Source organism: Narcine bancroftii, chromosome 8 (genome assembly GCF_036971445.1).
Source record: "Narcine bancroftii isolate sNarBan1 chromosome 8, sNarBan1.hap1, whole genome shotgun sequence".
In the NCBI taxonomy this organism is placed as follows: Eukaryota; Metazoa; Chordata; class Chondrichthyes; order Torpediniformes; family Narcinidae; genus Narcine; species Narcine bancroftii.
This window is the reverse complement of record NC_091476.1, coordinates 105,073,168-105,099,631: the sequence shown is the minus strand read 5'-3', so window position 1 is coordinate 105,099,631 and position 26,464 is coordinate 105,073,168. Positions and strand designations below refer to the sequence as shown.

At 41.8% G+C, this 26,464-nt stretch overlaps 1 protein-coding gene across 15 annotated transcripts in view; it reads left to right on the top strand.

The window, feature by feature from the left end:
- Positions 1–26,464, top strand: part of nectin1b (nectin cell adhesion molecule 1b) — a 507,975-nt gene that overhangs the window by 137,564 nt on the left and 343,947 nt on the right. For all 15 annotated transcript variants that reach the window (XM_069894696.1, XM_069894690.1, XM_069894692.1 and 12 more), the window contains exons 3-5: positions 2,895–3,197; positions 4,000–4,117; positions 19,142–19,293. In XM_069894696.1, the coding sequence (XP_069750797.1) occupies positions 2,895–3,197; positions 4,000–4,117; positions 19,142–19,293 (573 nt within the window). The remainder of the gene's footprint in view (positions 1–2,894; positions 3,198–3,999; positions 4,118–19,141; positions 19,294–26,464) is intronic.

Sequence of the window (26,464 nt, the reverse complement as noted above, 5' to 3'; positions counted from 1 at the left end):
CCAAATTGATAATTTAAGGTGATGTGATGCATTAATTAACCAAGTGTCAGAAATAATCTAAAACAGTCAGTTCCCTGTGTTTTCTGAACCTTCCCTATCAGTTGCCACTGAAATACACAATTTATTGAGTTGTGTTTTACCATTTGGCATCCATATAACTATGCAATTCATTTTTATTAGGCAGGTCTCTCCAGATTTTATTTTCACCTTCATTTATTGCAAATATTTCCTGCAGATTTTTGTCTTGCCTTTCCGTGGGCTCCATTGTTCCATTGGTTTGTTGTGCATCCCCTCTATGCTCTAGACCCCCTGTTACAATAATTGATTGCAGAGACTTTGCCACTTGTTCTTCTCCTGCCTCTGCTGATCAACTCGTCTCATGGGTTGAAGTTTTAAATTAAGTAAAAACACATGGAAATCCTGGAGCAACTTGGCTGATCTCAATGCCCAGAGGAGGTAAAGAGCTATTACTGACATTCTGGGCCTCAGCCCTTCTTCAAGGAATCAGCGAAGAACAGGAAGGCATCAGAATGATGGAAGGGGGAGGAGTCCAGATGAACAAAAGGTGTGAATTGGATATGATAAGAGTAGAGGTGAGAATTGATTTTGGCTTTGAAAGGAGACACAGGGAAAAGGCGAGAGAGGGAGCTCAGGGAAGCAGACACAAGGAAGGGGGTGGGAGGGGTTAATGGAAACTGGAGGTCGATGTAAACATCCGGTTGGAGGGTGCCCAGACAGAAAATGAGATGTTGTTCCTCCAATTTGCGGGTGGTCTCAGTCTGGCGGTGCATGAGGCCATGGATGCCTTTCCATGGCAGCATGCCAGACATGTCACACCTCTCCTCCCTTCTTAGATGCTTATTGGCTTTCTTGTGTTTTCAACTTGTTCTTCTCACCAGACTGTCCTCTATTGGTCGTGTTTCTCAATTAAGATGGCAAGGGTGGTGCACAAAATGGCATTTTTCAGTGAATATGTAATTGCACCTTTTTTTAAAAAGTTATTCATTTCAAATGAGTAAAACTTGCAAAGCCAACATTTATTGCCCATCCTAGTGTTCAACGAAGCATGCCACGTCTCTTAGTGGAGAGTTGAAAGACTGGAATCCAGTGATGTTAAATAACACTGGAAGGAGATCCTGCAGGCTGTGATGTTTCCAAACACCTACCGCCCTTGCATTTTAAAAGCTTCTGTTGGAGTAATCTGGATGTGTAATTAGTTATTGTGTATCTGGGAGATGGGTGCAAGGCACTGCAGCCATGGTATAATGATAATGGAGAGATTAAATATTAAGCATGCTATAAGGTGCTAATCAAGTGGTGTTTGTTCTGGAAATGTTATGAGCATAATCCTCTGGACTGATGGAGAGAGTATTCTACCATGCTGCCAACCTGTGTATTATAGTTGGTGGAAAGGCTTTGGGGTGTTAGAAGCTGATTCATTTGCCACAGGATACCCAACTTCTAAAATGGTCTTGAAACCACATTATTTTCGTGGCTGATCAAGTTGAGTTTCCAGTTGTTGATCACTTCCCGGAGATCTTTCTCTTACACAACATACTGTTTGCCTTAAACTTATGAATGTGAATTGCCCTTTACCAGCCATGTTTGAAAGTTGTCTAGATCTGCTCTATACAGTCTTGAACAATTCCCCCCCCCCCCAGTGCTGCAGATGGAATTGAAGAGAATGCAAGGCATTTGCCAACATTTTGGATATGGAGGTTTAAGGTGAACACCTAAAGTGCCTAAGCCCAGGACACTGCTCTGATGAGCTCCTGGATCTGGAATGATTGATCCCCAGCAACCACAACCATCTTCCTTTTTGCAAAGTGTAATTCAAACCATTGGAGTGTTATTTCCTTGAAGCCTATTGACTAGAGATATGCAATGTTTCCTTAATGTCACGTCTTGACATTCAGGGAAGCTAATCTTCCCTTATCACGAGAATGCAGCTTTATGATCCATGCAAACCCTTTTTGGCAGCATGTCCCTTGACCAATTTGCTCATCGTTGATGCTACCAAGACATTCTAGATCTCGTGATTCTTCCAACTCTTGTGTTCAACATGGGAGAGCCCTGAATCATCATCTGAAGGAGAATAAGTAGTGATTTGGAAGAATTTTCTTTGCCAATATTTGATTAGATGTCATGAGAATTTGTGGGATCTTGAATCATTATTTGGGTCTCCTAAGACTATGCCTCCTGCCAGGTTTTGTAGAACGGTCACCAATTTGCACAGTCAGTGGAGCAGTGCATACCCAGGGAGTGTGATTGACGAGCAAGGCTCTTTGGCTGGAAGGTATGATTCCCTGAGTACAATAATGTCAGTTCAACAACATGCCCATTTTAGATACGGGTCTCCAGACATATATGATAAGGACTTTTCAAGGTTGACTATCTCTCCTGTCAGATTATGTCACCACCTTTTAAAGTTTTTTTGCCTTTTTTCCAACTTTTCATTTCAATTATCTCTCTCCCTCTCTCTCTCATATATATATTCCTCCCCCATTCTTCCCATTGTCTTTCACCTTCCTTCCTACCCTATCCTTCATGCTCTCTCTCCTTTAACATTTTGGGGTCTCCGCCCCTCCCCATGTAGAACTATAAATCAGCAGCTCTTGTGATTATTCCTGTCAATGAGGGCCTTTTAAAATATAACTGATAAGCATTGGGTCATCATTAGGCTTTGTTCTGTGAGATTCATTGGGCTGTATATTTGCGATAATGCAGCATTTGGTGTTTGAATGCCCAATCATGCCACAATACTCCCATCATTCTAACTGGGTGCCTCTCACAGTGAAGTTGGTGCAACATTTAATTGAAGCAGAGGGTCTCATCCATCACTTAATTGTCATAACATGTTATCCTTTACTAACTATTGTCCACTTGCCTTGCAGCCAGACCACTGATTGATGCTGAGCTGAGTCCACAGACCATCATAGCCAGGGCTGATCATCCAAGGAAGTTGGTTGTAGCAACGTGTACATCTGCCAATGGGAAGCCACCAGGCAGCATCACCTGGGAGACAAAAGTCAATGGGGAGACGATTGTCAAAGAATCTCGAAACCAAAATGGCACCATCACAGTGACCAGCCAATACCTGCTGGTGCCCTCGAGGGAAGCTCACAGGCAGCCACTGACGTGTGTAGTGAATTACCAAATGGATCGGACGACCAAAGTGCTGATGTTAAATGTGCAGTGTGAGTATTAGCAGTGAACACTGTCACTGATGGGGTAAACACTAGTGAATTAGTTTAATGAACAGTGAATAATGCAGGGCGTTCTTCTGCCTATCTGCACGTGTAATCTTGCGTTCTGAGGTGGCCATATAGTGATGTCCTTGGTAAGTGACCTTTCCTTGGTCGTCCTGTATTCCCAACACCCCTTTCAGTGTGAATTCTGACAGTAATATCTTGTGTGGGAAGCAGTTTCAGTTCATGATGCCGAGAAATTGATGCTGGGTGGAAGAAAGAACTGTAGATTGTGGAGGGGTGAGGAGGCAACTGAATAGATTCAAGCCAGTACAATGAATGGAGGGCGATTTACAAGGCAAGCCAGGTCATGGTTGGAGAGAAATAGGCCAGGAAACCTCTGGTGAAAGGGAGGGTGACAGTGAAGAGTGGTCATTGCTTATAGAATGGAGGATAAGGCTGCCCTATGTTACTCTGCAATATATCTTGTGCCATGAGGTCTACACTCTCATGTTATCCTGCAGGTGTCTTTTGGTCTCATTTAGAATCCATTCAATGAATCAACGTTGTAGTTGACCCATGGGCATCTTCTGTGTATCAAGAAGGCAAATTTTATATGGGCACTTTATTACAAACTGCTTTATTTTAATATAATTTTCCATGCAATGTGTATGACAATAAGCCCATTATCATTATAATCAACAAGGAGACTAAAGCTTTGGGCATTAATAAATGGATTAAGGAAATTATGGGGAAGATTAAAATGAATGGATCTTTGAATTTTCCCTTTTTCTGATTTTGATTGCTGCAGATGAACCAGAGGTTACAGTGGAAGGGTTTGATGGCAATTGGTACTTGAACAGAGAAAATGTGAGGCTGACATGCAAAGCAGATGGGAACCCACCCGCAACTAATTATAACTGGAAGATGTAAGTACTCACAACCCTCTGGGGCTCCTTTTACAGAAAAAGCAATGTTCAAGATATTCATAGCAAATCTGCTTGAAAATGGTTAATGACTTGGTTCTGTTGAAGGTGTCCATCAAAGCTTTGGTGTCCCCATCACAATGTTAGTCTGTCAGCTGCTGATGTGCCTTTTTTGAGTGTCTGCTGAGCTGGTCATCAAACGAAACGGTGTTACTGATCTCTTGTCACCTCTCACATCTAAATGGTCTATTTTCTATTCTGGCTCTCGGCATATCTATGATTTAAAACACTGGTCACCATGTCATCAGCTGCCCAAGCTCCCTCACTAAAATCCCTGTCTCTTCATTCATTTCCTCCATGCAATCTTTGGGTCATGTGTTAATATCTCCACTTGTTACTCAGTGACAAGTTTTGTCAGCGCTTGCTGCTCTGAAGCAGCTTGGAATAATCACGGGTTATCATGTGAAAAGTGCTCCTGTCAGTCTGCCTTTGGTTTTGGCATGGTTTAGTTCTGCATCTTCACTCATTTATCGGCTCTGGATATCACGGGCAAGGCCTTGGGAAGGTTGTGGTGAGCCTCCACCTTAACTGCTGCACTCCTTCTGATGAAGATACTCCCATAGTACTACCTGGAGAGAATTGAAGGATTCAGTCGGTGATGGTGAAGACTGATGATCTATTTGATTGACTGTATCACTGGACAATAGGTTTTTGGTTCACTATCGGCCATTGGATTTTAGTCCCAGCTAAATGTGAATGTGATAAAATAGTACTTTTTAATCTTTCTCAGAACTTGCTACAGTAAGTCCTGTCAGATCTGGGGAAAAGAACCTTTGCTGGTCTCAAACTCATCTCTGCCTTTGGAAGACTAGTATCTGTTTGGATCATGGGCCTGTGGTAGGAGGCTTCAGTAAAAGTTTGAGGCTATGGCTGCAGGAATTAATAACTACCTATTGCACATTTCCGTGGTGAATCTGAACAAGACTGGCTCTAGGCCAATTTAACAAAAAATATCACAGGAGATCTTCGCGATGAGAGTTTCCAGCACCTAACCAAGTCTTTTTATCCCTTGGAAATGTTGTATGGCAATGTGTATACATAGTTGATCTGGGGTGACCAACCCTATCTGAGCTTAACATGCCTTAACCTTCCTGTTTGCCAAATGCAACTGCTTTTTGAACCAAATCTATCCTTTTAAGAAATGGGGTCTTCAGCCTGAACTCTCCAGTCTAACTCAAGGCAAGTAGAATTCTGAGGGAATGAAAATGTGGACCAAGTCAAAGAGGCAGTTTCTAATGAGGCTAACAAGTTCAGGTATTGAAAATAATGAATGCAAGAGGGGTAATAAAGCTAGTTTCTCATCAAATTCCTGGGTGACAACATCTCTGAGGATCTGTCCTGGAGCCTCCATGTTGATGCAGTCACAAAGAAGGCTCAGCAGTGGCTACACTTTGTGAGGGGTCTGAGGAGATTTGGTATGTCACTGAAGACTCGTAAACTTCTACATGTGTACCATGGAGAGCATTCTGGCTGGTTGTATCACTGTCTGGTGTGGAGGCACCACTCAGGGCAAGAATAAACTCCAGAGGGTTGTTAACATCATAGGCACCAGACTTAACTCCATTGAGGACATCAACATAAGATGGTGGCTTTATATTTTTTAAAAAAAAGGCTCTATCCTCAAAACCCCCCCCCCCCCCCACCACCCAGGCCATTCCCTCTTCACTTTGCCTCCATCAGGGAAAAAAGTACAGGAGCTTAAAGACAAGCAGTCAGTGGCACAAGTACAGCTTTTTCCCCACTGCCATCAGATTCCTGAATGACCAATGAACTAAAGACACTGCTTTCCTTTTGTGCACAATTAATTTTATTTTTAATATATTTATTGTTGTAAGATGGTTATAATACAAATGTTTGCATTATGATGCTGCCCCAAAACAACAAATTTCTTGACTTGTTCGTGATAATAAATTCTGATGTTTAACCCACAATTCGAAGCCATGTGACTTCATTTTCTGGGCATTACTCCAAATATGGCGTCTAGGGAGCAAATGATTTGACACATCATTTGCCTTACAGTATTGTTAGAAATTAAAGTACCTTTAAAGAAATTGCTCGAGACAAAAATTGAGAACAAAGAACATTTATTACTACAACAATGCAAAGTTGGGTGCTTCCCCTTACCCTGGGAATACACACACATACTGGGGCTCACCCAACTTTTATACAGTCAATTTCAGTATCAGAATGCCCTCCCCCTTACATTCTTCTGCCCCCTGGATGGGTTTGGCATAGGTAATTCTTCCTGCCTACGTGCAGTTTCAGTACACTTGGAGGACCAGGGGGTATCCTGTGGGTGCCCCATCATGTCATTGTCCTTATTCACACCTTCCTGATTCTCGGGGCTACAGTATCTTGATATGCAGAGTTGACTCATTCTATCTAGGGTTGGCTAATTTCATATGTATAAATCTGTGTATGGTTAGCTAATTAGAAATGTATGACTTGGTACTTCTGTCCAGGGCTAGGAGACCCTTATCTGATCCAGACTACCTCAACTTCCTACATTCTATTGTACCTTACCATTCCTTATCTTAGTCCTATGGTCTTGTCACAAAGGATAGAAGATTCTTATGTTAATCGTGCTGACTCTGCTTTCCTGCATCCTAAGCCCCAAACTTATCCTGTTTGAACTGGTTTCAGCCATTTTACTGATGAACTTTAGTTTCTTCCATGTTCATAATTTTAGGTCAATTTTCCCATCTCTCACAGTATGAACCTGGTTAAATTTCCAGAATGGTGTAATCAGCCCTGGAAATCATCCCAATGTAATTCATTCTCGGGATCAACTTTTTTTTTAAATAAAAGCACTGGAAATGAATGTGCTTGAATTTTTGGGCCCCTTGGTGCGATTTTTCTGGGTCCCTTTGCCTGAATTTGCCTCTTCCATAACTGCAAGATAGTGCAGCACTTAGCACTGGTGTCTCACCCTTCTTTGCACAAGTTACTTTTTTTAATGTTGTATTCACAAAATTCTATTTTATAGTAATTTTACACCTTGTTCTGTACAACCCTGCTGCTGCAAAACAACACATTTCATGACATATGTTCATTCTGAGTTAGTGGATTTACTGGCCACTGAACTACAGATTAGGTGGGTGGTGGGAGTTTCTGAGTTCTGGGGCATATGAGTGAGAATGAGTGGTGGAAGAATCGTATCGGTGGGAATTCTGAGAGCCAGCATGGACTTGATGGACTTGAGTCCCTCTATGTCATAAAGCATAATGCATCTTAACTTTGAAACTAATTCTAGTCCCCATCCAGAAATGATCCCATTGAAGGAACATTGGTATTGCCTTTCCTCCACACCTACTTTTCACATTGGATCCTTCATTAAATCTGGTATGACAGTTTCCTTTTTTGTGGGGATGGCAATTTGGGGAGCAGGTTTGTTTGTTGAGTTATCAGTCATTGAAGAAATGGAAGCTGCTAAAGTTCCCCAGATTTCAAATATTCCTCAGTTATACTTTACAGTGTTGTATGTGAATCAATTATCTAGACCCCAAACCACCCCATTTGAGATCGGCCTGCAGTGAAGAATTATTTTTAATGGCTGGAGTTGATAGTTATGGTTAGGAGGGCAATTTTGGGATGCAGTACCCAGTCTGGATTCTTTGCAAGGCTTTCTCATAAGGCCATTGGTGGAAGTGACAGGGACATGAAATGGAATGGGACACCAGGCATGGGTTCACTAAGTACAGGGAGGCAGAATCTCTCCGAACGAGTGGAGCTGTGAAACTGCTGTGGCCTGTACTGTCTGCTGCTTAATGTAGCTAGGACCTTCAACTCTGACCCATTGTGTGTTTTTATTTTAAATAGGCAAAAGAGGAGTTGGAACAAACAAGTAGAAGCAGAACGTTCAAAGTGTTGAAACTTTATCAAGTTTCGGTCTTTATTTGTTAAATAAATCTCTCAACGTGTTTGGATGAGAGAGGGCAAACACGTCACTGTTTGTTCTGACTTCAGAACTATTTTATTTTTGAAATCTCATCTCAAATCTCATGCTGTGACACACTCATTGCATTCGAGTTTCACTTGAGCAATGTTGAGTTTCAGTGGGCAAAAGTCACCTTCATAGAGGTATCATTGTTTACTATAAACAACCACTTTTTGCAGAACTTTCTACTTCAGAGCATTGACTGACAATGGGGGTGGAGGGGGGGGGGGGGGTTGTTGGAAATGATTCAGCATGTGCATATGTGCATTTTAACTGAGTGAAAGGATTATCCTGGTTTCAGTTCAGTTCCAATTTATTTGTCATCCAATTGTATCATTGCAACTTGACAAAATAGTGTTTCCGGTCCACCATGCTGAACAGTGCAAAATGTGTGCAGGCGTAACACACATAAAGACAAATGATAAATATACACAGTACATTTATTACATCTTTCTTTCTTTGGCTTGGCTTCGCGGACGAAGATTTATGGAGGGGTTAAATGTCCACGTCAGCTGCAGGCTCGTTTGTGGCTGACAAGTCCGATGCGGGACAGGCAGACACGGTTGCAGCGGTTGCAGGGGAACATTGGTTGGTTGGGGTTGGGTGTTGGGTTTTTCCTCCTTTGCCTTTTGTCAGTGAGGTGGGCTCTGCGGTCTTCTTCAAAGGAGGTTGCTGCCCGCCAAACTGTGAGGCGCCAAGATGCACGGTTTGAGGCGATATCAGCCCACTGGCGGTGGTCAATGTGGCAGGCACCAAGAGATTTCTTTAGGCAGTCCTTGTACCTTTTCTTTGGTGCACCTCTGTCACGGTGACCAGTGGAGAGCTCGCCATATAACACGATCTTGGGAAGGCGATGGTCCTCCATTCTGGAGACGTGACCCATCCAGCGCAGCTGGATCTTCAGCAGCGTGGACTCGATGCTGTCGACCTCTGCCATCTCGAGTACTTCGATGTTAGGGATGAAAGCGCTCCAATGGATGTTGAGGATGGAGCGGAGACAATTCTTAATAAATAGTAGACTCATGGAGAGTTTCAGCAGTCCCACTGCCTGTGGGAGGAAGCTGTTCCTCAGTCTGATGGTTCTGTATCTATTCCTGAAAGGAGTTGCTGGAAGACGCTGTGTGCAGATGGTAGGGGTCCTCCCTGATTTTGCTAGCCCTCTTTAAACAAAAGCCCCTTTCACACTTGTCTCCCAGTAACTTGGCCATTTAGTGTCCCGGGTTAGAAATGTGTGGTGAAGTGTGACTCTTCACACTAGACCACTCCTAACTGGGACACTGAGCGCTTTCACACTTGTGAGGGTTTATCCCCGGCGTTTGGTCTGTTCTACCCTTAATAGCAATGCAATTGCCCATTTCACATTTGCCTGATCTCAACACTGGCATCTGCAGATGCCGGGGATTGTACTAGGGGTCGAGGCTGGCATTCCCTGGCATGAGATGACGCCAGCGTTGAGCAGATTTTGCTTTACACTTGCTGCTTTAAAGGCCGATTGGTGTTTAATTCCTGGGATCCCTGGCAAATGTGAAAGGGGCTAAGATCCCAGTAAATCCCAATGATTTTGGTGGGGGGGTGGGGGGGAGAGTGGAGATCCCAGTGATCCTCTCTACCGCTTTTATGGTCCTGTGGATTGGCCTCTGATCCGATGCTCTGCAGCAACTGTATCTCACAGAGATACAACCGGCCAGGGGGCTGGATGATATGTGACCCGTGGCCAGAAGCGTTTATAGTGGGCAATTAGTTTGTATTTCTTGGTCAGACTGAAAAGCATGACAGTTGCTGATCTAATATTGACAGCTTGGCTAACAGTAATATTTGTTAAAGCATTCAAAGATCTGCTTCAGCTTTGGATGTCTGCACAGGTGAGCAGCAGGTTAAGTAGGTTTTAATCATCCTCCAACCTCCTGGAGCCCCATCTGCTCAAACACATTCTGGAAATGAATTGCATCTCAGAGCAAAGGGTGTAGTTTGTTCATCAGTAAACCAAAGCATTTAAGCCAATGAACACTAATGTTATTTAGAGCAGAGGATGGGCTTAGTGTGAGGAAAGTTTCTTCTACCTTTTATGTACTGTTTCTGCTGAGCTTTAGTGAATGAAGGTTGAGGGAGTGGATTTATTGGGAGACGAGGTAGGGAGGAACTGGAGTTGGTTTGAAATAAGCCTGTGAAAACTCACCATGGATTTGAGCCAATGCCTAGTGTGACTAAATTGGTTCCAAGTGATCATTTTTGGCAACAACAAGAATGCTATATTAGTCTTGCTTTAGCTGATCGCCTCACACCAGCTCAGTCTCCCCACTTGTGATGTTGCCATTTGTTGTTTTGTCACATGAGATTCCAGAACTTTAGTCACCCAATGACAGCACTCCGGGTGGTGAGTGATGCTCAGGTTAAAGGTGTCACATTCTACTGTATCAGTAAGTCTTGCTCCTAACCTCAGTTTTGTCGCTTGTGCTGCTGTTTGACATTTTGAGCTATTTGTCTCTAAGCATTTGTGAGCCAATTAAATGCTGTTTTTTGCTGAATGTGGACAGTATTTTTTTGTCTGCTGTGAATGCCCACCTCATTTAATTTATGCTTCAGACTTGAGATGTAGATGTGTGAAGCCTTTATATTGGAGTCATTATTGTTAACCTCTGCCCATTTTTAATATAATCATGAGCCTTAAAAGTGTTAAATGTATTTATACAGCGGAATATTAAATTGTAGATTACAAGGCAATGAATGCTTCTTGTTTACAATAATTTGGATGATGATGACCGTATCTCCTTGTATTTATGATGCATGTGGCGTTTCAATCCAGTGTTTATCACACATGTATGCGGTGGGCATGGATGCCCTCCTTTTGAGGGTGATAATTCACAATGTCCTGTCCATGTATCTGCTTTCCTTGACTTTTAATCTCTGAAATCAGATGGATGTTGTGTTAATAAAGTCAGTGTCTGCATTCCCTCCCACAGCAACATCCTTTACTCAGTGGGCTGATCTATAGAAATTGCCGCAATAGATCTTCTGTGGTGTTGCACAAAGAATGTTAGAAAATGAAGTATGACTAACCCATTCTGCCCCTTGCATCTGTTCGAGCATTTTCAATAAACCAGAGGTGATTAGAAAGCCTAAGGTAAAGGAACCCTTAGTGGTCACAATATGATTGAGTTCATTTTGAAATTTGAAAAGGAGAGGATAGAGTCTGATGTGTCGGTATTTCAGTGGAGTAAAGGAAATTCCTGTCACATGAGACAGGAACTGGCCAAAGTTGATGGGGGTGGGGGGGGGATGGGGGTGGGTGGAGGGGACCACACTAATGGGGAAGGCAATAGATCAGCCATGGCTGAGAGTTTATGCAATAAATGGGGAAAGTGCAGGATAGGCACGTACCAAAGATAAAAAATTGTGAATGGAAAAATGAGATGATTGTGGCTAATGAGGAAAGTTAATGCCGAAGTAAAAGCAAAAGAGAGGGCAGACAAGGAAGCAAAAATAGGTGGGAAGATGGAGGAGTGGGAAACTTTTAAAGACTTGGAGAAGACAACTAAGAGGGTGGTTAGGAAGGAGAACATGAATTCACAAGATAAAGGAACAGAAGCAGGCCACTAGTTCCAATTTCCAGCCTTTTCCCCATATCCCTTGATACCCTTTCTAATGAAAACAAACTTTCCAGTTTAAATACCCTGTACTCCCAGTGATTTGGCCTCCACTGCTTTGTGAGGCAGTGAATTGTACAAACCCACGACCCTCTGACAAAAGAAGTTCCTCTTCCTCTCTGTTTTAATTGGATAACTTTTAATTTTAAGACCATGACCCTTTGTCCTCGATTCAGCCATCAAGGGAAACATCTTCTTCACATTCACTCTGTCAAAACCTTCCAATATTTGAAATGTCCGAGAGCCCCCTCCTTCTCCTATACTCCAACGAATGCAACCCAAGAGCTGTCAAACATACTTATGAAAGGAGGTTAGCAAGTAATATCAAAGAGGACACTAAAAGCTTTTTTAAATATATAAAGCTGATAGAAAACAATGCTGGAGAAAATGTAATGGGAGACAAGGAGTTGGCAGAGGAACTGAATGAATATTTTGGATCAATCCTCACTGTGGAAGACATTAGTAGCATACAGGATTCTCAAGGGCCTCCGGGAAGAGAAGCGAGTGCAGTCAAGATCATGAGAGAGAAAGTATGTACTTGGGAATCTAAATGGTCTAAAGGTAGACAAATCTCCCTGACTGGATGGAATGCACCCTCAGGTTTTGAAGGAAGTAGCTGTAGAGATTGTGGAGGAATTAGTAATGATCTTCCAGAAATCAATGGATTCTGGCATGGTTCCGGTGGACTGGAGGATTGTGAATGTCACTCCGCTATTTAAGAAGGGAGCAAGGCAGCAGAAAGGAAATTATAGACCTACTGTGCATTAGCCTGACACAGTGGTTGGGAAGCTGTTGGAGTCGATAGTCAAGGACGAGATTACAGAATACCTGGATGTGCATGAAAACATAGGCCCAAGTCAGCGTGCCTGACAAACCTATTGTAATTTTTTGAAGCGATCACAAGTAGGGGAGATGCAGTGGATGTTGTGTATTTGGATTTTCAAAAAGCTTTCGACAAGGTGCCACACATAAGGCTGCTAAACAAGATGAGAGCCTGTGGTGCTGAGGATACCGAAAGGCTGCAGAGAGACTAGGATAGATTAGGAGAGGGGGCAAAGAGGTGGCGAATGAAATACAATGTCGGAAAGTGTACGGTCATGCACTTAGAAATAGGCAGGCTGTTATTTAGATGGGGAGGAAATTCAAAATTATGAGGTGCAAAGGGATATCCTAAAGGTTGACCTCCAGGTTGAGTAGGTGGTGAAGGAGGCTAATGCACTGTTACCATTCATTTCTAGAGGAATAGCGTACAAGAGCAGGGATGTAATGTTAAGACTATAAAGCAGTGGTGAGACTTCACTTGGAGTACTGTGTACAGTTTTGGGTGCCGTATTGGCATTGGAAAAGGTTCAGAGAAGATTTACCAGAATGATACCAGGAATGAAAGAGTTAGCATATGAGGAACGATTTTCAGCTCATACACTGTACTTGTTGGAGTAGAGAGGGATGAGAGGAGACCTCAAAAGTATTTTGAAAGACCTGGTCAAAGTAGATGTGCCAAGGATGTTTCCCATGGTAGGGGATTCTTGGATAAGAGGGCATCATTTCAGGATAAAAGGGTATCAATTTAAAATAGATTCTGAAAAGTTTCTTTACTCGGAGGGTCATGAGGAACTTGTTGCCACATGTGGCTGTGGAAGCGAGATCATTGGGTGTACAAAAGCAGAGATTGACAGGTATTTGATTAGTCAGGGCATCAAGGGTTACGAGGAGAAAGCTGGGGAGTAGTGGGGTTGAGTAGGAGAATGGACGAGCTCATGATTAGAATGGCAGAGCAGACTTGATGGCCCAGTGGACCTACTTCTGCTCCCATATCTTGTGATTTATGGCAGATCTTTAAACTCAATGCCATTTTACTATGCCTGGATTTCTTAACATCTCACCTTGGATCAGTTGGAATTAGTGTCTTTGGAGTCGTGTGTTTTTTGGGCTGTTGCTCCCAAAGTGACTTTGGACCTGATGTGAGTTTTTGCCATTGTAAACTGGTAAGATGAAGCCAGTTGCTGCAGTCAGTAAGGGTAAAGTATGTTGGTCTTGCTGCTCCTTGGTCCTTTTTCTGCTGTTAATCATAGAGAATGCTGCTATGTTTCTTGTGGCCTGTTTACAACCTGTTATCCTACAGGTAGAACCTGACCAACACTGACTGAGTGCAAAACCTTGATGCGCCTACACCCGAGAACCACAAGGTTTTTGTTTCTGTGTGCATTTCTAATTTTCTGAGTATTTTGATTACACATGATTTGGGCTAGTGTTGTGTAGGAATATCAGACAAATAAAAAGATGCCTCTGGGATCTTTCATATGGTCAGGATTTTGTTCTTGTTACTAAGCTTAATGTGACTTCTCCCTCCCATTTGATTAGAGATTGGAACAGCAGTAACAACAGAGTTGATCACTCACCAGTCCGCATTATTCTCACAAAAAAGGCTTTATCTACATTGTACAGTAGGGATAATGTTCTATGGAATCATGGGCAGGATATCTGGCTCTTGACCCTGAGCATGGGAATCTCTTTTTACTGCTTCTTTGATGGAGAGCCAGTGGGACATGGGCTGCTTATTTCCCCCTTTCTCAGTGTCCTTTCCTGCTCCTGGAAGCTGTCTGGATTGAGAAGTTTAGCTCAATTGCCAGAAACACAGCAGTAGCTGCATGTCAACAAATAAGGAACATAAATCCCATTTTACTGCCCTTCTAAGTGACTATGACATCAACAGTTTGAAATATAAAGAAGCACAACCTCTCAGTCAATGTCACCAAATACCAGGAGCTGCTTGTGGACTTTAAGGGAAAGTCAATGATCCAGTGATCGCTGGGGGAATCTGAGGAAGAGAGAGTGAACAAATTTAAATTCCTGTGAGTCATTATCATGGAGGACATTTCCTTAACCCAACACACTAATGTCATTGTGAAGAAAGCACATCAGCACCTCTACTTCCTTAGAAGTTTACAGAAGTTCGATATGACATCAGAAACCTTGGCAAACCTCCACAGACATGTAGTGACAATTGTGCTGATTGGCTCCATCACGGCCTAGTTTGGGGACACTGATATCTCTGGGAAAGGCCTGCAAAAGGTAGTGTGCACAGCTCAATACATCACAGGCAAAATTCTCCCCACCATCAAGAAAATCCACATGGAACACTGCAGTTGGAGAACAGCAGCAACCATTAAGGATTCATGCCACCCAGGACCTGTGTTCTTGCTGCTGCCATCAGGAAAGAGGTATTGGTGTAAAAAGTCTCATACCACCAGGTTAAGGAACAGTTGCTAGTCCTCCATCATCAGACTCCTAAAGAACCGACTCAATCAGAGACTCATTTATGGTCTCTAATTTTGCACATTATTTATTGTTGAGTATTTATTTTCTCTGTATTGTGCACAGTCTGTTTACATTCCTTTCATTGATTACATTTTTCTTTTTTGTATGCATATCTTTCTACTTGAGTACAGTTTACAATTACTGATAAGTAGGCATTATGCCTGGCCTGCAAGAAAAAGAAACTTATGTTGTATTTGGAGTCATATGTATTCTGGCAATAAATTTGAACTTTAATACCTGTAATTGCATTGATCCTAGCAAATCTCCAAGGCAGCTTGATAAATATCTCCCAAAACCAACAACCTCCATTGAAGAAGATGAAGGCAGTAGACACGAGGACTTGCTGCCTCCTACAAGTCGCACATCAATACTGCACATTAATACTGCAATCAATAAGGATATCAATGCTGGTAGTTTTGCGGATAACAGAGGAAGGGTGGGCCTTCTGCTGTGAGGAGGTAGAAGTAACCAATATGGGTCCTTGATGGTCATGGCTTTGGAAGTTAGTTCCAGTTTGGATAGATCCAGAGCCAAATCACTTACTTTAACTTGAGCAAGCAAAGCAATCGAGAAGGTAGGGTGTATGATCTGTGGAGTGAGAGAAGGCATAATGTGGCTGGGCCTAAAGCCCAGGTAAATACAAACTCTTTACCAGTTGTATACTAATGCAGAGAAGCACTAAACTTGTAAATGACCAAGAATACCCCATTACTTCACCTCATCTCAGCATAAGATTGAAAAACAAAATCAGGCTTTTCAGTCCATCGAGACTGCTCCACCATTCAAGTCATGGCTGATGTATTTTTCTTTTGACTTCTCCCATAACCTATGTAACCTTACTAATCAAGAATCTATCATCCGCTGCTTTAAATATGCTCAATGATTTGGCATCCACAGTAGTATGTGGTAATGAATTCCACAGATCCCAGCCCTATGATTGAAGAAACTTCTTATCTCTGTTCCAAAGGGATGTTCTTTTATTTTTGAGGCTGTGTCCTCTTTTCATAGTCTCTCCCACTACGAGAAACATCTTCTCCATGTCCAAATTAACAGACCCTTTCAGTATTCAGTATACTTCGATGAGATCCCCCATCATCCCTCTAAACTGCAATAAGTACAGGCCCAGAGTCATGAAACACTGCTTGTTTGTTAACCCTCTGACCTCTGGAATCATTTTTGTAAACCTCCTCTGAACCCTTTCCAACACCAGCAAATCCTTCCTTGGATATGAGCCCAAAATTGCTTGCAATAGGTCAAATGTCGTGTAGCCTCAGTATTACATTTTTGCTTTTATGTTCTTGACCTCTTGAAATGAATTCTGACCTTGCATTTGCCTTCCTCACCACCAACTCACCTCTAAGCTAAAATTTAGAGAATCCTGCACTAAAACTGTTGGATTGGCTCATGAATACTATTTGGGGAATAAAATTCCTTTGGACCTCATTCTAAATTCTTTCTCCATTGAACAAATAGTCTGTTCCTACTACCAACGTGCATGACCATACTCTTTTCTACGCTGTATTCCATCAACCACTTCTTTTCCCATTCATCCAACTATCCAAATCCCTCTGCAGACTTCCTACTTCCTCAGCATTACCCGCCCCTCCATCTATCTTTGTATCACATGAAATCTTAACAACAATCAATTCCGCCATCTAAATCACTGACGTCATGTTAAGTAGCGGACCTAACACCAGCCCTGTGGAACACCACTAGTCACCAGCAGCCAGCCAGAGAAGCCAGCCCCTTTATTCCCACTCTTTAGAATAGATACGAGGAGAAGTTCCTTCAGTCAGAGGGTTGTGAATCTGTGGAATTTGTTGCCATGTACAGCTGTGAAGGCCAAATCATTGGGTATATTTAAAGCGGCAGCACAGGCCCTTATATGTGAAACTCCAAAAAAAAAGCAGTGTAATGTTGTTACTGCTCACCCCACCAGATCACATCTGTGGATAGTTTTGGTTCTCTTATTTAAGCAGTGGAAATTGGAATGTCATCAATGGATGCAGTTTAGAGTGATTCACTAGGATGGTCCTTGGTGTGGAAGGATTATTATTCAAGGAAATATTGAACAGGTTGAAACTATTCCTTTTATATTTGAAAAGGATGAGAGGTAATCTTTCTGAAACCAACAAAATATTTTGTGGCTTGTCTGAGTAAATGCTGAGATAGTTCCCATCTCAGAGTTCAGAATAAGGGGCACCCATTAAAGATCAAGATGAAGAATTTCTTCTCCCAAAGATCTGATTTTTCTTGGAATTCCTAACCCCAGAAAACTTTAGAAGTGGAATCTTTGTATTAAAAGGTGATATTTGCTTTTAATGATTAAAGAATCAGTGGTTTTGAGAAAGGGGTAACTGAAGGAACTTGTAGAAAGTTGGATCAGTTGGGATTGATCTGAATAATGGAATGAACTAGAGTTCAGCTTTTCCTATGTCGTATGGCTTTATGGTCCTAAAAAGATTCTTCACCCAGATGGAAAAATTGTTCTCAATGTGCATTGTTCTAGCTTTAAAACTTCCGTTTACATTGTTGGAAAGCTTCAAAACTAAACCCACTTTTGGAAGCTTCTATGCCATAAAACATTTGCTGAAATGCATAGATGCATATTTAATACAGTGACAGATGTGTATATGTGATTAGTAAATTTATTATCTTATCAATCACCAAAATGAAAATGTTAAAATTTTGACAGTTGAGCTTTTGAATTTCTACTCTTTTCATGAAATAATTTTGAGAAACTGAGGCATGCAGATTGTTTGAATCAAAAGAAAATACTTCTGCAGTACAATTGACTGGGCACTGCACATGATCAGAATGCAAAATTCCACCTCTTGTGAATGTCACAGTTCTGGATTAAAAAAAATTGTAAAAAGTCCAGCCTCTCGGAGAGGCCAAAGCCTTGTAAAATTTTTATTTAGGCAATTAAATGAAACTAAAGACAATTCAGGACCAATTTAGGATGCCTATTAAAGAAAGGAAAGGGACAGTGTGCTAATGTTGATTTGGTGCCTTTCTGGCACTAAGAGGGTAGGCCTTTTGTACCGCAGGCTTGTTTTCTTGATCATTGAATCTTAGTGAAGCATTGCATTGACTATGGAATCAAGCTAAAAAGGTTCAAATATCTCTTTCTTCATGTGGATGTCAATAACATTTAATGTCCACCCCACGAGCCCCGGAAATGAGGAGTGTCTGGAGTTGTGTTTAAGTCGGACTTTCTTTCCTAGTGAAAATCAATGAGCCAATCCGAAAGTTCATGAGCTCTGCCTTTCATCCACATTGGTTTCATCACTTGAATTCCCCATTTGTCAGATTGGGTGACCATTTCATTGAACATTAGCGCTCTGTGCTTCTAAGCTTGGGTTTTCTGTAGCTAACCATTTGGCCTCATTCATTATCAGGAACAATAATTGCATTCTTCCTGGGCAGCCTTAAATGTAAAGCATGAATGTTGACTTTTCTAAACCCTACCCCCATCTTTTCCACTGTTTTCATTCCTTCTCTGCCTACCTACTACAGTACTTATTTTTCTGATTTTTTTTTTCTCTTCCCTCACTTCCCACCATCACCATTGTCCTCTACCTTTACCTTCATGTCCCATACCTTCTATCACCATTGGGGACCCTCCCCCAGCTTCTTTCCTCTTTGTATATGTAATGTTACCCCTTCACTTTTGTCTTAATGTTGTCTGACCATTTCTACCTGTGGTGGCTGTCTCACTTCCTGATTTCTTCCAGCAATTCTTCAGTCGCTCCCCATTTGTTGTGGTGGGATTGATTTAAAGTTTGTCTCTGGGTGAACATTCCAGATACCTCGATACTATCCAGCTTAACCCCAGTAGTATGGAGCCAGGTCCTCAAGTTAAACTAAAGAATCACTGTCAATTATTTCTCTTCCCCCCCACCCCACTACCTTTGTGGCCCTATCAAAAGAAGGATGATATTAACTGTTCCATATGTAATTGCTAGTGGGCCTTTGAGATTTACAGTTGTTTGAAATGAAGAACTGCCGGTCTGATGCTACACAAGCTTGGATCTGTTCAAATTGGTTTGTTTCATTTTTTTTCAGGTTAAATGGGTCACTGCCAGTAAACGTGGAACCACAAAACAACACCCTCCTCTTCAAAGGGACTGTGAGCTATGACCTCGCGGGAACGTACGTCTGCGAGGCTACAAATGCAATTGGTACTCGATCGGGTCTGGTTGAGGTCAATATCACAGGTAGGAAAGAGCATCCAGACTGAGCTTCATTAACAAATGCTTTGCTGATCTGAAACTTAACTTTGCAACAACTGCAGCTGCATGATTGGTATGTGGGTCCACGTTCTCTTTGCTTCCTTGCTGGTTCTAGCAGCTTGCAGTAATCGCCTCGCTCCCTATAAGTTGGCAATTCTCACCCAAATCTATTTTTGCCAAAACAACTGTTCTGCAGACAAGAATTTCAAAGGTGTGTATTAGTCATGGTTTCCAAATAGATGGAGGAGAATTGAATGTGAGAATGCAAAGAGGCAAGTGGTCTGTGAAAGCCAGCCAACTCTGAACACTTGATAGGTGCCTGAACTTTTGCAGAATGACGTTGTCAGTTTAGGATGGGAAGAACATGTTAAATTGATTTACATTCCTTGTTTGTACCTTAGTAATGTGACCATTGGTCTCAGACAATGTTGAGGAGAATGATGGTACTCCTGTTTCACATTTGTATCCTGGTACAAGATGAAACTTGAGTATTCAGACCAGGTTTCCCATTGCAATTGGACTGTTAAGATATCATGAAAATGGCTGATTGGCAAGAACACTGAAATTAATAAACTGGAGAGGCAACTCTTCAGTTTGATGCATAAAGGCAGGGAGCAAACTCTTCAGGTTTACTAGCTTATTGCAGCATATTAAAGGACAGGGACGGTGATATGACTGAGGCAGACCTCATTCTGTGAGGTGACCAAGAATCTGTAGTTTTGGAATGATAAATCACTTGTTGTACAGAAAGGCAATATTCATATCAATTAGATTTTCAATATTCTGTGGGTTGACTTGGGTGGATGAACATGGGTAAACTTGTTTCAGTGTAAACCATCAGCCAAATAGTTTTCTGCTCCTAATTTAAGCAATAAAACTTGACCAGGATGGTGTTTTTTTTTAAATTTCCCTCGAATTCCTCTGGGTAAAATATTCTGGGGGCAAATTCAGTAAAGTAAGTTAGGCCAGTTACTGCACCTGTGCATTATCAGACAGAATATGTTTATTCAGCAGGATGAAACTCACCCAATTCTGTGTAATTGTGTTTAACAGAGGAAATGTTATTCATTCCCATACTGTACTGAATCATTACATGGATTAAAGGTTACTCATTGTGTCACAACTCAGGATTTAGTTATCTTTTGATTAACTGAAAGGAAACACTGTTTTATGGTGCAGGATGAGCTATCATTCCCCTCCTCTCTCTATTCCTTTGTAACCAACAGCATTGGGATTAACTACTGAGACAGAAAGCTGCTACCCCTCCTAGAATGGAGCTTCAGGTCCAATGTGCCACTGAACTGAGCTGATTATCCCTCTCGGAGGAGGGCTACGTAGCTCACCTCAAGAGGACCTCCTGCACATTCAGGTGGCCTCAAAATAGCCGCATATTGCCTAAACATGTGGCTTTACATGCGGGGCAATTGGCCATCTGAAAATGCCTAGTGATATTAAACCTTGTTCATTATATAGTTTTGAACTTCACAAGTGGCTGAATCTGAGAGCAAATAACTAGTTTTGGAGGAAGCCATTGTTGGCTCTGTGAATCTGGCACATTTTTTGCTTGTAAACTCGGTTATCTATGTTGGAATGTGTTTTTGTTAAGTTCTACTGTGGCTGTTTGCCACATCTCCTGCACATGGAACAATAGAAGCAGTACTGCACCAAGTCATTAACAGCAGATGCGAGGAATTCTTTCCAGCAACCAATCCATCATACAGTGGTTGGATCAAAAGGTTCAGAAGCATGAATGAGATGCACCTTAAGTTTAATTTCAGGATTTATGCTGTTTTGTCACCTGCACTCTGTGCTTACTGCTTCTCTTCATCCTGTATCCTGTCATAATGGCAATTTGTGCGTTTAGCTGGAAAGAAAGGAAGCCTTGTATTTCAGTATGCAAATTCAAGGTGTCCTAACTTGTAAATGGGAACCTGAACTAAATTGGAGCTGGGAGCTGCTGAGCTGAGTGGTTTGCACCTCCTGTTGACTGCTTTGAAGATGGCATGGTCACAAATTTTTATGCTTAGGTGTGATTCATGTTTGTGTTCTTGTCCACTGTGGAGACTTGTAGACATGAGTTAGAGATGTCAATTTGTTTTGCCCAAGTTCAGATGAGTGCTTGTCTTTATGGATAAGGGCATGGCAGGAATTTATTCCCCATGCCTAATTACCCTTGAGAAAGTAATAGTGAACCATTGTCTTAAACTCTCACAGGGCTATTTGGGAAGATTCCAGAATTTAGACTAGCAGTGAACATTTCCAAGAAGACTTCCAAGGGATGAGGAGAAATTTCTTCTCCCAGAGAGTGGTGAATGCAATTGAAGCGAATCAATTTTTATCTTGAATATAGATTCCTCTTGGGGATTTTGAGGTATGGGAGGAAAAAGCTGAAATAGGGTATTGAATTTGGATGATTAGCCATAATTAAATTGAATGGAAAACAAGTTCAGAGGGCCAAAAAGCCTACTCTTCTGTGTTCCTAAAAAAGATGCATATTCAAATGACTGTATTTCTGGAACTTGGTCAATGAATGAGAAGGCCCAGATAGAATAAGAGGCACTCGGAAATTCATTTACCAAATGAGCTATATTTCATGTACTGATATCCATTCACAGAGTTGATGACAAAATTACATCTTCATTGATAGACCTATAGGAGGTTGGAAGGAACAATGCATTTGAGAGAGAAGTTGGAACTTAATTGTAACATTCTGACAGCAGGCTTTTACCATTTTTGAGTGTACCTGAGCAGGTTGTCATGAAGTTGATGATCCCCAAATGAAGAAAGGATTGCTAAGGCTGCTCTAAGTGTAAGCTAAGTTGATAGGTTCCATCGATCAATCTCCAGATGTACTCTGGGATAATGATTGGCTCAGGTGGAGAAGCCATTCAAACTTCCATTCTGTATCCCTCTATTTCCCTTTTCATTTGGGGCTTCAATGTGCAATTAACCATTGTTCATCTAGTTCATGTTGGTTTTTGAGAAAGTGGAAAATAAGAGAGCAGCGATGGTCATTGAAATGGAAGGAGAGAGCAGGGACAGTAATAATGGTCACCAATGAGGATGGAGGAAAGGAGAGCAAGAAAACCATAGTTCTGACTAGAATTTGGAAAAAAGTAAGACAAAATCCTCTAGAATTTTGGATGCTCAGTATTACTCCGTTTCGCATCATGTGTTATGCACTGGATCATTAGGGAAGATATTTAATGTTAAAAATGGCAGATGCGCAGGATTTGCAGTTTTATAATCTGCTGGGTGAGTTAATGGAATCATTTTTCTTTAGCAGGGAAAGAGATGAGGATTTTTTTTAAAACAGTTGTCAGGAATGCCTTATCAGAAGGGGTGCTGGAAACAGATTCAGGAACAACTTACAAAAACAATCTGATAAAATACTTGAACAGGAAATAATCTATCATACTGTGGAGAATCATCTAGGCATGCATATCTCTTGATTCTCTTAATATTGCAGAGTGTATCAATTTCTGTTTCAACTGCACTCTGACATAGCTGCCTCTATCCTCCAGGTTAGAGAATTGCAAAGATTCACCATCCTTTGAATTATGATATTTTTCCTGATCTCTCCTTTGGCAACTTATTCCTTGTTCAGAGATGGTAACCATGCAATTCTAGATTCCCCGGCCAGAGGAAAAGCTCCTCCCTGCATTGCCTTTGTGAAATTGTAGAAATTCAGTGTGATTCCCTCTCCTGTGAGCTCTGCTCCAGCCTTCTCAACGTGGTGGGTTTGGCTTAACATCCAAGAACAGTAAAACCCCAGGTATCTGGAATTTGGGCAACCAGCAGCCTCAAGCACCTGGCAAAAAAGAAGAGGAAAATAAATTTTTAAATTGAAATAAATAAGAATAAAATAATAAGTTGAAAAATACTCGTTTAAAATTATAAAGTAAATGTTCTCTGAAGAAACACAAATATTTGGCGAAGATGGGAGCAAATGTTCAGCCAGCGGAGGGCCTTGGTAATGCTTTGCTCGTAGCAGCTGTTTGAATAAAGCTGTGTAAAACAATAATAGTGTCACCCTGGATGAAGAGCTGGTTGATGTTGCTCACCGTTTGGGTGACTCTTAGTGTGTCTCCTTATCCCTGCTTAGTGAGAGTCACCCCAGTCAGAGGCTTCATCTGTAAACTTGAGGGAGGTGGTGGGGGGGGGGGGGTAATTATCTACAATATTGTTCATCTTTCAGGTGGCTCCATGGAGGGGAACAATTTCCAGATGTAGCAACAGTTGAATGTTTTCAAAGAATGTGACTGAAAATAAAGTAAAATGCTTTAAGGTTTATATATTCATGCAAGTGAAGTTTATTCAGTGTAAGTATGTATCATATTTTTGTCTTTTAAACTGTTTATTCTTAATGCAGGTATATTAGTTGGGCATTTTAAGAGCAGGTGTCAAGTAACCGGAAAGTATACTTATCTGGCATCTACCAATCCCCTTAGGTGCCAGATACTAGGGATTTTACTGTATCACCCTCCCATGATCTAGTTGCCCATTACTCATGGTGTTGAAGCTCTTTTCATGAATAGCTTGTGAGAAAGCCTTGGCATGTAGGATTAAAGAGAACCCCAAGATATTCTATGCACATGTGAAGTGCAGAAGGATGACAAGAATGAAGGAGGAGGCAATGTGCTTGGAGGTGGAGGAGGTTGGTGATGTCCTTAATCAATGGTTTTCAAACTGACTGCCTAAACTCACATTCCACTTTAAGTATTCCCTATGCCTTAAGTGTTCTGTGGTTAGTAAGGGTTTGCTTAAGATGGTATGTGAGTGGAAAATAAAAATTTGAAAACCACTGTTTTAATTGCACCTAATTGACTCGTTATGTGAAGTTTCATAACTCCAAAGGAAATGAGCCAATGACAATTTTTCTCAAACAAAATATTTCAGTAACAATTGGGTTTAGAGCAGAAGTTCTCAACCTTCCATTCTCACTCACATACCACCTTAAGCAATCCCTTACTAATCCCAGAGCATATACGGCTTAGTTGAGGGGGGCAATTCAAAAACCACTGTCCTAAGTTAATATTTTGCTTCAGTATTCACAAGAGAAAAGGACCTGGATCAGGCTGAGGTCAGAATAGATCAGGCTTATGTGCTGGATGATAAGTTTTGGAGTGTCTTTAAAAACATTAGGATTGATAAGTCCCCAGGATGTAATATACCCCAGGCTGCTGTGGGAAGTGAGGGAAAAGATAGCTGGGGCAGTGTTTATGATCTTTGAATCCTCTTTGGCCACGGCGGAGGTGCTGGTGGATTGGAGAATGGCCAATGTGTCCCCTTGTTTAAAAAAGGTAATGGGGAGAATCCTGGGAATTATAGACCAGTGAGTCTTGTGTTGGTGTGCAAACTATTGGAGAGGATTCTTAAAGATAGAATCTTTGAGCTTTTGGAGAGGTACAGTCTACTCAAGGATAGTCAGCATGGGAGGCATTGATGCGGTGTCTCGGTCGCTTCCCAGCAGTGCTCGCCTTTCCATCAAGGTTAACTCTCAATTGTCATTTTGAAACGCCACATTCAAATTACAGATACGACATTTGCAAATTGCATAAAAAAAAGAAGAAAAAATGGATAGTCAGCATGGGTTTGTGAAGGGAAAGTTGTGCCTAACAAGCCTAATTGAATTTTCTGAGGAGATAACAAAAGAAATTGATGAGGGTAGGGCAGTAGATGTGTATTTTAGTAAGGCATTTGACAATGTCCCCCATGAGAAACTTGATCAGAAAGTCCATGGAACCTTGGCTGTGTGGATAAAATTTTGGCTTGTTTGTAGAAAGCAGAGAGAACCAGTGGAAGGAAAATATTCTGCCTGGAGGTCAGTGACTAGTGGAGTTCCACAAGAATCTGTTCTGGGACCCCTACTCTTTGTGATCTTTATAAATAACCAGGATGAAGAGTGATGTGTCAGTAAATTTGTGGATGATATGAAGGTTGGAGGAATTGTGGATGATGCTGAAAGTTGTCGTAGATTACAAATAGATGTAGACAGGATGCAGAGTTGGGTAGAAAAGTGGCAGATGGAGTTCGATCTTGATAAGTGAGAGGTGAAGCATTTTGGAAGGACAAACCAGAACATTGAATACAGGGTTAATGAACAGAGGGATCTTGGAGTCCAAATACATCCATCCCTCAAGGTCACTGCACAGGTTGATAGGCTGCATTAACATGGGGATTGAATTCAAGAGTCAAGAGGTCATGTTCAACTCTGCAAATGTCTAGTGAGACCACACTTGGAGTATTGTGCTCAGTCCTAATCACTTCATTATAGAATGGATGTGGAAACTATGGAGAGGGATTTAAAAATAAGTCTTATGAGGCAAGGTTAGCAGAGACTTTTCTCTTTGGAGCATTGAGAGGTGACTTAATAGCAAACACCCGAGGACATATGTACAAAGTGAATGGAAGTTTAGGGGAGTTTTTTTTTTTAAACACAGAGAGTTGGGAGTGTCTAGAATGCATTGCCAGTGGTGGAGGCTGAGACATTAGGGGCATTTAAGAGACTCCTAGGCAATGGATAGAAGAAAAATAGAGGGTTACAGGTAGGAGGGTTAGTATTTTTTAAGGAATATACAGGTTGGCACAACATCGAGGGCTGAAGAGCCTTTACTGTGCTGCAGTGTGCCATGTAGTTCCCATACACTTAGTCCTGTGCCATCACAATCTGTCTCAAAATGCATTCAGCTTATCTGATATTGTGTAACAATTTGTTCAGCTTAAAATTTTGGATCTTGAAGTTGGAAGGGCTTAATTCCGTTGTTTCCTCAATAGAACTGTATTTTTTTCAGTGTCAAACAATAGTTTGTGGCTGACCAGTCCGATGCGGGACAGGCAGACACGATTGCAACGGTTGCAAGGGAAAATTGGTTGGTTGGGGTTGGGTGTTGGGTTTTTCCTCCTTTGCCTTTTGTCAGTGAGGTGGGCTCTGCGGTCTTCTTCCAAGGAGGCTGCTGCCCGCCAAACTGTGAGGCGCCAAGATGCACGGTTTGAGGCGTATACAGAGCCGTTGTCATACCCACACTCCTGTTCGGCTCCGAATCATGGGTCCTCTACCGGCACCACCTACGGCTCCTAGAACGCTTCCACCAGCGTTGTCTCCGCTCCATCCTCAACATCCATTGGAGCGCTCACACCCCTAACGTCGAGGTAC